Below are 10,958 nucleotides of genomic sequence, written 5' to 3' on the forward strand. Positions count from 1 at the left end.
TTCAACAGTCTTGGGTCAGTCATAACCACAGTGAATCTTTATTAGAAGAGAATTATCTGTGATTGCTAATACTTTTGTGGGCTTTTGGACAGTTGTGATGAGTGACTACCTGATTGAGTGCTCTAATAACTGAAACATTACAGTGTTGGGGAAACTGATATGAAGAGATTATTGTGGGAGAGAAGGTAATGGTTGTAATAGTGGAAAGATTTTCATGTGTTCATCCAGATCTAGGTTATTAGAAGCTAATAATTCCTCCAAATATAAAACCTCAATTAGGGAATGCTACAATCTGGATGCTTGTGTTCCCCCCAAAATTGATATGTTGAAATCCTAACCCCCAAGGTGATGGTATTGGGAGGTGAGGCCTTTGGGAAGTGACTAGGTCATGAGGGTGGAGCCCTCATGAATGGGATTAGTGGCCCCATAAAAGAGACCCCAGAGAGCTTGCTTGCCACTTCTGCCATGTGAGGTTACAGTGAGAAGAAGGCCGAGGAAGCAGGCCTTTACCAGACACAGAACCTGACCATGCTGGCACCCTGATTGCAGACTTCCAGCCTCCAGAACTGTGAGAAATGAATTTCCGTTGTTTACAAGCAAATTTCTGTTGCTTATAAGCCATCCAGTATGTAGTATGTTGTTACAGCAACTCAGATGGACTAAGACAGGGAGTAAGTTCCCTATAAGATTAATGATTTCAGAAACCTTTTTAGGGCGAGGCTCAGGAAAAACAAGCTAGTGTAGCTTTGTGGTTTACAGAAGGGCTCTCAAGTCAGATTTTCTGGATTCAGATCTCAGTTCCATATTTATTAACTGTGTGACTTTAGGCAAGTTGCTTAAAACACCAGGTTTTACTTATTTGAGTGAAATTATTATTTATGGATCTGAATCAAACTGGCTGGGAAAGTACACTCCTTGCCCTTTAAGGGTCGTGTTACTATGGTGTGTCTTAAAAAGTAACTGCTAAATTACTGTGACACAGGACCTATGGGATTTCCTGGCCCCTACTGCAGTCTGTGGTGGTGATGGGTAGGAGGGACTGGGTAAGGTGGTTGAGAAAGGTGTTTTCAGGGTGATCCCATAGGGCTTTGCAAGTTGTGGTCAGCACAAGGGTGAGGGGGGCTGGAAACCTGTCCCATGCCAGATTATCAGTCCCTGTGCCCTGGAGGAGGGCTGCATCCACCCAGAGATGTCATATGGCAGATGTCATATGGTCCCTACACAAGGGCTCATCAAGGCACCATATGGACCAGTGGTGGACCTAGGCATAAAGATACATTCTGATTTGTAATCATCATTTTCTTTTAACAAGATTTTTAAAATTGTTATAAAATCAGGATATAGGAGATAGAGATTATAAAATCTGAAAATCAAAATGTGGGTGCTACATTTCTTGTTTTTTGTGGGATTTTTTTTTTTTTGGCCACACCCTGAGGCATGCAGGATCTTAGTCCCCAACCAGGGATTGAACCTGTGACCCCTGCAGTGGAAGCACGGAGCCTTAATCACTGGACCGCCAGGGAAGTCCCTGGGTGCTACGTTTCAAGTCACTGCTTGAAAGTGCTCATTTGGAGCATATGTTTGGGGGCAGGATCTTTTTAGTTTTACTAGTAATTGAATCCTCTGTGTGTTTACGTGTGTGGGTATGTGTGTGTCTAAATGTGTACTTCAGTTTCTGTTGAAACAAGAATCCTAAACTTTCTGGACTCACATTACATAGGAGTAGTCTCTAAAACATCTTGTCATTGTAAATACAGAAAGGAAAGCTCTTCCATGCTTTTGGATTCCTTCCCCTCCTGTAATCTATAAATTTATCTCCATAATAAACCTCTTATGATTTGTACATCCGCTGCTCCACATTGTATCTCCCTGTGTCTGAAGTTTCTCACATATTGCTGCGAAACAGGGATAGGTTTTTATTTTTTCCTGGTAGTAGGCAAAATTTACTCAATATATGTATTGCTTAAGGTATTATAATATATGTATTATATAAAGATCTCTTTTGAACTTAATTCTCTCTTTAAAGACCTTATCTCCAAATAGAATTATATTCTGAAGTACTGGGATTAGGGCTTCAACATATGAATTTCTGGTGGACAGGAGGGGGCTGGGGGCAACTTAGCCCGAAACTATGCACGAACAGTTTTTTTCTTGTTCTCCTTAAAATAAGTCGGCACAAAGCCTCTCTTTTATGATCAGAGATATGACTATGTGTTGTTGTTTATAACTGGTTCCCTTAGAAGCAAGTAAGGAATAATGCTTTCATTGGTTATTCCTTGTAGCACCCAGCATGTTGCGTTGTTTAGGTAGTTATAACTCCCACTCATTGATCTTCTGAGGTAGGTAGAAACCTATTTTCTGAATCTTCCTTTCCCTATCTTTTTGGATCCTTCCCTATCAGTTGTTTGCTTATCAAAACTGCCCCAACCTGGGGACTATTAAAAGTCATTCAGTATTGCATGATGTTTATGAATAAAAAGCTGCTATGGTAAGTATCTATGGAATGGGTCACAAATTTGAATGTGCATTAAAATCACCCATAGGTCATCCTAGACCCTCTGAATCAGAACCTCCATGGTCTCAGGCAGCTGTAATGTTTGTGGCTCTCCAAAAGTTGCTGTTGCCTCCTAAAGTCTGAGAGTCACTGAGCTACCATCATCTGTCTCTTTATTTTCTCTTACATCAAATCATATTGCCCAACGAAAGAAGGCTTACACAATTTCCCCAACTTCCCTATGGGATTCAGGTCTCAGGACAGATGACATGCGTGCCTGAAAAGAAAATTAGAAAACAGAAGCAGATTTCTGGTAGCTGGTTGTAAATTTTCTTTTGAATTCTTCATCTCCATGTGAATCAAAGCAGGGTTTATTTTAACAACTTTATGAATACAGTTTACCAAAGTTTATTACATTATCCTTTATCATAATGGGACAGGAAAGTCAACAGAATTGTTTGACTTTTCTTTCTCATTTACCATAGTTCCCTTTTTCAGATATCACAGTATAGAACTAAGCTCTTGAGTGTGTAGCTTATTTTGATGTTCTTTCTATGCCTACTTCTATATTTTGGTATAACTACAGTAAGGACTACATTGTAATCTTTTTTTTAACATCTTTATTGGAGTATAATTGCTTTACAATGGTCTGTTAGTTTTTGCTTTATAACAAAGTGAATCATCTATACATATACATATATCCCCATATCTCCTCCCTCTTGTGTCTCCCTCCTACCCTCCCTATCCCACCCCTCTAGGTGGTCACAAAGCACCGAGCTGATCTCCCTGTGCCATGCGGCTGCTTCCCACTATCTATTTTACATTTGGCAGTATATATAAGTCCATGCCACTCTCTCACTTTGTCCCAGCTTACCCTACCCCCTCCCCGTGTCCTCAAGTCCATTCTCTACGTCTGCGTCTTTATTCCTGTCCTGCCCCTAGGTTCTTCATAACCTTTTTTTTTTTTAGATTCCATATATATGTGTTAGCATACGGTATTTATTTTTCTCTTTCTGACTTACTTCACTTTGTATGAAAGTCTCTAGGGCCATCCACCTCACTACAAATAACTCAATTTTGTTTCCTTTTATGGCTGAGTAATACTCCATTGTATATATGTGCCGCATCTTCTTTATCCATTCATCAGTCGATGAACACTTAACTTAGGTTGATTCCATGTCCTGGCTATTGTAAATAGAACTGCAATGAACATTGTGGTACATGAGTCTTTTTGAATTATGGTTTTCTCAGGGTATATTCCCAGTATTGGGATTGCTGGGTCGTATGGGAGTTCTATTTTTACTTTTTTTTTTTTTTGTGGTATGCGGGCCTCTCACTGTTGTGGCCTCTCCCGTTGTGGAGCAAGGCTCCGGACACGCAGGCTCAGCGGCCATGGCTCACGGGCCCAGCCGCTCCACGGTATGTGGGATCCTCCCAGACCTGGGCACGAACCCGTGTCCCCTGCATCGGCAGGCGGACTCCCAACCACTGCGCCACCAGGGAAGCCCCAGAATTCTCTTTTAAATCATTATCTAAAAAAGTTCCTGCCAGCTTATGGGGCAAAAAGAAATCTCAGTGGTTTAATTTGCATTTCCTTGTTTTGATAGTGAAGTCCCTCATGCTCACCTTTATACACCTGCTGGAGATAGTTGACTGTAGTGGTTAAGTGGGGCTACTCTAGAGCCGGACTCTTCACTTACCGGGGACCTTGGGTACGTTCCTTAACCTCTTTAAACTCACTTACCAACTCTAATAATGACAACACCTACTTCATGAAGTCCGTACGAAGATTAAAGAGGGTAGCACATGAAAAGGGCTTAGAACATGTTTACTGGCATTACAGTAAGTACCTGATACATATTAACTATCCCTGTGTTCGCTGGCATTTATAGTTCTTCTTTTACGAATTGCCTTTTCATCGTATTTGTTTGGGCAAGTGGTTTTTTTGTTTTGGGGAGGCAGGAGTTTTTAATATTGATACATTAAGTACGTTAACCATTATCTGCCATATATTGAAACCCCCCCCAGCTTGTGGTGTGTCTTTAAATTTTGTTCAAAATGAGGAAATATTTGTATATCAGGCAGTTCAGGCCAGGGAAGGCATAGTTTTGGTCCAGCCTGGGTCTTTTTTCTGCCTCTCAGTTGTGCTTCTAGGAGTCACCTCCCCATCACTGAGAAAGTCCAGTATTGATTTTTGTCACTAGAAAGCAGAAATGGCATTTTAAGCAGGATAACTTGTATTAAAAATCACCACTATGGAATAAAACCTTGCTTAATTTATGTAAATAATGACCATGGCAGACAACCCGTGGTTAGTATTTCACCATTTTCCATTTATCACTAAATCCAACTTGTCAGCATTCCATTAGTGGGGCGGTAAAATTAATTACTTCAACTTGAGAGAAGCTTCTAATTTGAGAGCAAGATCCCTGATAGATTGAGTAGCCATTAAATGCTGCTGTTGACATTTTCCCTCTCTTTTCTGCAAATTATATAGTAGAAAGAAACCTTTCTAGCCACAAAATCTTATATAAAAGGGCAAAATGTTTATTATTTTGGCATCTATACATGCTATTAAAAATAAAAGTTTTTACTTCATTGGAAAAAATATGGACATAAAGAACACTGTTGTGCCTTGCTAAGCAGGGAACTGATCAGAACCACCCTTATAAAAACATGGAAATTCTGTTTGAGCTGCCAACTTGTTTCAAGAAGCCATTAAAAATGGGCAAATAGGGCTTCCCTGGTGGCGCAGTCGTTGAGAGTCCGCCTGCCGATGCGGGGGACGCGGGTTTGTGCCCCGGTCCGGGAAGATCCCACATGCCATGGAGTGGCTGGGCCCGTGAGCCATGGCCGCTGAGCCTGCGCATCCGGAGCTTGTGCTCCTCAACGGGAGAGGCCACAACAGTGAGAGGCCCGCGTACCACAAAAAAAAAAAAAAAGAAAAAAAAAAGGGCAAATATTGCTGCTCTGTGATGGATAAATGGGAGTTACATTACTGCTACAAGGCTTGTGTACAATTGAAATTTTCCATATAAAACTTTTTTTTTTAAGTTTTGTTAATGATACACTACTAGGGACCTCGGGAAAAGCTGAACATCTTTCACTTCTGATTCTTCATCTGGCTTGTGCTATGTGATTCCCACCTAGATAAATATCTTTTCTGCTCACCTCTCCTACTTACTAAAATCACATAAAACACCTAACTATTTCTCTATCTCTTTTACTCTTAATATTTTCCAGTAGAATATATTTTGGGGTTTTCCCCCCAAATATTTTTAAGCACTGAGTATCAAACAGACATTCAAACTCTGAAGTGTGTACAGGTGATATTAGGCAGAAGAGCAAGGAGATTTCAGCTTCCAAATTTTATGCTTCCTTTTTAGATTTTTGTCTTTGTTCATTTTGTTGTTGTTTTACTTTAAGCATGTTTTATTCTTATAATATTTTTAAGATAAAAAATTAAACCATGATTTCTATCATTAAAAAAATATTCTTATGATACACAGGATGCTCACCAGTGCTGAAATAGACACAGGATAGACAACACTTAGAGTTGGCCCCAAAGCCTTGTAAATTGACTGGCCTTAATTAACAATCATTATCCTTGCAAGTCTTTTATTCTTATTTTTCTTTTCTCTTGTGTGCTTTTATTTGCAATTATTGGAGAACAGTAAAGCAAGAAAAAGAGATGGATTCCCAATGCAATCTAAAATTTGAAATTGCTGATTGAGTTCTGGGCACCTTCTCTATTGCACTGAGATACTACAAGCTATAAAATACAAGTGTGGGGCTTCTCTGGTGGTGCGGTGGTTGGGGGTCCGCCTGCTGATGCAGGGGACGCGGGTTCGTGCCCCGGTCCGGGAGGATCCTGTGTGCCGCCGAGGGGCTGGGCCCGTGAGACATGGCCGCTGAGCCTGCGCGTCTGGAGCCTGTGCTCCGCAACGGGAGAGGCCACAACAGTGAGAGGCCCGTGTACCGCAAAGAAAAAAAAAAAAACAAGTGTGTTCGTGACTCTCAGTCACATTAGTCCATTACTCATAAGCAAAATGTTATGAAACATTTAGCTCCTTTACTGCATTTCTTACCTACACCCAGGAGTAAAGAATTGGGAGCGCTGAGCAGTGAGCCAAAGGTTTCTTTATTTCAATATTTAATTCCCTCAATGCAAATATCTGACTCTCAATAAATTAAATTCTGAGGAATTTAACCTCAGTATCTCTATTTACAGGCATAATGAAGGACCGACTAGTAGAACTTGTGGAGTTAACCAAACGGTATGAACAGCAGTTCCCAGACAAGGACAATGAATTTGACTCGCCCCCCGAGGATATCGTGTACGAGACGGACCACATCCTGGAATCCTTGTACCGAGACATCCAGGACCTTCAGGATGAAAACCAGCAGCTGACTGTCGACGTTAAGCGGCTGGGAAAGCAGAACACCCGCTTCCTCACGTCCATGCGGCGCCTCAGCAGCATCAAGCGGGACACCAACTCGATTGCCAAGGACATCAAGGCCCGGGGAGAGAACATCCACCGCAAGCTGAGCGCCATGAAGGCGCTGAGCGAGGTCGCCGAGACCCAGCACGGCGCGCACTCGGCCGTGGCGCGCATCGCGCGCGCACAGTACAGCGCTCTCACCCGCCCGTTCCAGGCCGCCATGCACGAGTACAACCAGGCGGAGATGAAGCAGCGCGAAAACTGCAAGATCCGCATCCAGCGCCAGCTGGAGATCATGGGCAAGGACGTGTCGGGCGACCAGATCGAGGACATGTTCGAACAAGGCAAGTGGGACGTGTTCTCAGAGAACCTGCTGGCTGACGTGAAGGGCGCGCGGGCGGCCCTCAACGAGATCGAGAGCCGCCACCGCGAGATGCTGCGGCTGGAGAGCCGCATCCGCGACCTGCACGACCTCTTCCTGCAGATGGCCATGCTGGTGGAGCAGCAGGCTGACACCCTGGACGTCATCGAGTTCAACGTGCAGAAGACCCTCGACTACACCGGCCAGGCCAAGGTGCAGGTGAGCAAGGCCGTGCAGTACAAGAAGAAGAACCCCTGCCGGACCGTCTGCTGCTTCTGCTGCCCCTGCCAAAACTAGCAGGGGGCCCAGGCCGCCACACCCCATCCCCGACCGGAATGGGAGGGGAAGCACACTGGGAAAGATTTTGAGGCTGTCTGCACTGGGGTGAGTTGCCCTAATCCCTAGGGACCTCAGTCTTTAGAGAAGGAAAAAACTCGAGGTCCCAGAATTCCAGTCCAGCTCGTACTTGGAATGAGAGTTGTTCCCACCCGCTGTTTCCTCTGTAAGGACAGATGCCTACTGAAGTTTTGTGAGGTCATTATATGGCACATAGCACCCTTGCCTCTTAAAGGAAGCCAAATAAGGAACTGACGTGGTAGCGTACTCTACGGTTGATGTCCAAGGCATGTTTGTACATGGATCTCTAGGAGGAAGTCAGTTCTGCATCGGCTCACAGCATGAACTCGTTACCAAGGCTTCATTTACCCTATCCTGAAAGTACCTCTGTTGTGTTCATTTTTGAGTGAACCAATCTTGGGAAAAACTGCACATCTGCCATTTCTTATTCTTCATCTGGTTTATGCTATGTGATTCCCGCCTGGATGTATATTTTCTTTCTGCTCACCTCCTCTACTTATTAAAATTACATTTAACACTTACTATTATTTCTTTACCTCTTACTTTTAATATCTTCCATCAGAATGTATTTTGGGATTTTTTTCCCCAAAGATTTTTAAGCACTGAGTATTGAACAGGCATTCAAATTGAAGTATGTATGTCACATTATATATATTCTTCATAAATAAAAATAATTTAAAATTTATCTTTGTACTTGATTATTACAAATGTACATATATGTAAATGTAAACTACCAATATTTACTACTGCATGTACATAATGACCAGTTGGTTTAACTTTACTTTTGTAAATATGGTATATAAATATCGATGAAACATTTTTACTGGTTGTTGGTGTTGGTTTGCTTGTTATGAGTTTATCTCACTCCGATCTGCATCTCCATAGTCCACTTTGGGTCAAAACTTTATTTTGAACAACTCTGTGTTGGTTACAATGGTAAAGAACAGGTGTCAAATGCTGAAAATGCATACAGAACTAGAAATATTAAAAAACGGTCTTAGAAATAATTACTTTTGTTTTACTGTGGCCCATTCTTTTCATGCATGGAAATGTAGTAACTTAAAATAATTCTGGTCACATTAGTTTAACAAACATTACATTATCAACATTCTGTTTATGCATTTGTGTGTTGACCATTTAAATCTTAGTCTGCGTTTTCAATTACTCTTTTAAAAATTTTTCTACTACCTGCTTGAGGCTTCAACAACTGGATGGAACTCTGAATGGGGGGGGGATGACAAATAATTCACATGGGGTATGTTGCTTTCTCTCCTGAGTTATTTGTAATAGTTTAGCAAAATCATCATGTTTTGGAGATTTGGTTTCATTTGCAAGCTTTGTAATGCCCTTACCTGCACTTACCATGTTTCCTATCTTTCTTTTGAGTCAACTATTAACTTTTTCTACTTATTTAATAAAAGAGAGAGTTTATTCAGTGGTCATTATTCTCGGGTCCTTCAGACAGTGAACTTTTAAAAGGAGTAAAAAGAAGAGTATGTGAACTCTTTGGAACTCACTGACTAATCTGCTTATGACCGTGACATCTAGCCCTGCTCCTAATTTTAATTTCATGGTTAAATATGAGAATCGTGGAAACCAAGTCCCACTGGGCTCTTCTCAGATTTCTCCCAATTCTTTCTCAGCTAGCTCCAGGGATAGGTTTCACCTATGACCTAATTAACTTTCTCTTAAAAAAAAAAAGTCTTCACACAGCTCCATTGCTATGTCTTTCATGGTAGGGAAGAGATATTGGAAATACAGGCCACCAGCTAGTTTCCATAAGAGAGAATAGTTCATGAATTCAACCCATAAAGCAGTTTCTTCGTTTTTTGGAATCATTCATAAAAGGGAGTTTGCTGGCTCTATGTATTTTTTAATTCCCCACATTTAACATTGGAGAATTAGGTAAAAACTTCACTTTAGTATACTAAGAGATTAGTGTACTGTTGCTTATTGAAAAGGCAAGAATTCTTCTTCCTGGTTTTTAGTAACTGTCTGGGTGTGGCATAGTGGTTAAGAACACAGATTGAGGACCCTACTCTCTGGGTTCAAAACATGACTTTGCCATATACCAACTATATAATTTGGGCACGTTACTTAACCTCCCTGTGCCTGTTTCCTCATCTGTAAAATGGATATAATAGGACCTACCTCATAGAGTTGTTGGAAGAAGTAAATGACTAAATATGTAAAAGCACTTAGGACAGTGCCTGGCACATGCTAAGTGCTATGTTCATTATTGCATAACTTTCTTGCAGACTGAGAGCGCTGCTATTAATTAAATTAATAGTTATTAACTTCTAAGGAAAAGTAAATATTCTTCTGTTAATAGTCTTTAATAAAATAGAATTAAAAAACCCAAGACCCTATCTTCTTTGAATATTAGGATTTTAAAATTTTTTTACAATGAAAGAGTTGTTTTCACAGTGGCATTTCATTTCTTATATCCAAGCATGTTATGAAGATGAAATTGGATGTTCCACTCAAAAAATAGTTAATCAGGAAGCAGCTGTTCTGCTCAATTTGGCAAGTGTTTTCCCCTAATTCTTTCTAAGCTATGAGTCAAAAAGTCCCAGAAGAAGTTCAGCTGTGGAGGCCAGGTCACAATAGACTAAAGGAAAGGGATCAGTTGGCTTTTCCCATATCCTGCCCTGTTTCCCAGAAGCCCTTCCTAGCTCTGACTGTGGTGCCAAGAAGTGGGTGAAATGCTGGCTTTTTCCTTAGGAAAGGGTGATCCAGTGCCACCAAGAGGTGTTGTAGAATTGGGTTTACCTGATCCTGTGATGCTCATTTGGCAAACTCTGCAAGTTGACTCTGGGTAAGAAGAAGACCTTGTAGCAAATCTGCAAATTTCATACACTAATGTCACTTAGGTACAAAATGAAAGAACCAATCACAAAGAACAATAGATCCTTCAGGGGCTGAAGGTGGAAATCTTTTAAAGCTATTTTAACATATGCAGTGACTGCTAACTAGCCAAATGCCAAACCCTGCAGTCACAGCCACAGACTATAGGTGGTGACAACTCCAGAAATATCAAAAATAGGAAAGATGCTCACCTAGGATGCATTGTTGTCCAGGATAATAAGAGTTAGAATTTATAAAAAGCTGATCAGGGGACTTCCATGGGCACAGTGGTTAAGAATCCTCCTGCCAATGCAGGGGACCTGGGTTCAAGCCCTGGGCCAGGAAGGTCCCACAGGCCATGTGGAGCAGCTACGCCCATGCGCCACAACTACTGAGCCTACTCTCTAGAGCCCACGAGCCACAACTACTGAGCCCACGTGCCACAGCTACTGAAGCC

The 10,958-nt window shown here is 41.6% G+C and overlaps 1 protein-coding gene across 3 annotated transcripts in view; it reads left to right on the top strand.

Annotated features, from left to right (window-relative positions):
• Window positions 1-9,085, top strand: part of STX11 (syntaxin 11) — a 32,395-nt gene extending 23,310 nt beyond the window's left edge. For all 3 annotated transcript variants that reach the window (XM_081251394.1, XM_081251395.1, XM_081251396.1), the window contains exon 2: window positions 6,726-9,085. In XM_081251394.1, the coding sequence (XP_081107520.1) occupies window positions 6,731-7,594 (864 nt within the window). In that variant the 5' untranslated portion in view covers window positions 6,726-6,730 and the 3' untranslated portion in view covers window positions 7,595-9,085. The remainder of the gene's footprint in view (window positions 1-6,725) is intronic.
• The last annotated feature ends 1,873 nt before the right edge of the window (window positions 9,086-10,958 follow it).

The sequence above is a fragment of the Mesoplodon bidens genome (genome assembly GCF_964165515.1).
Source record: "Mesoplodon bidens genome assembly, chromosome: 12".
NCBI classification, from domain to species: domain Eukaryota; kingdom Metazoa; phylum Chordata; class Mammalia; order Artiodactyla; family Ziphiidae; genus Mesoplodon; species Mesoplodon bidens.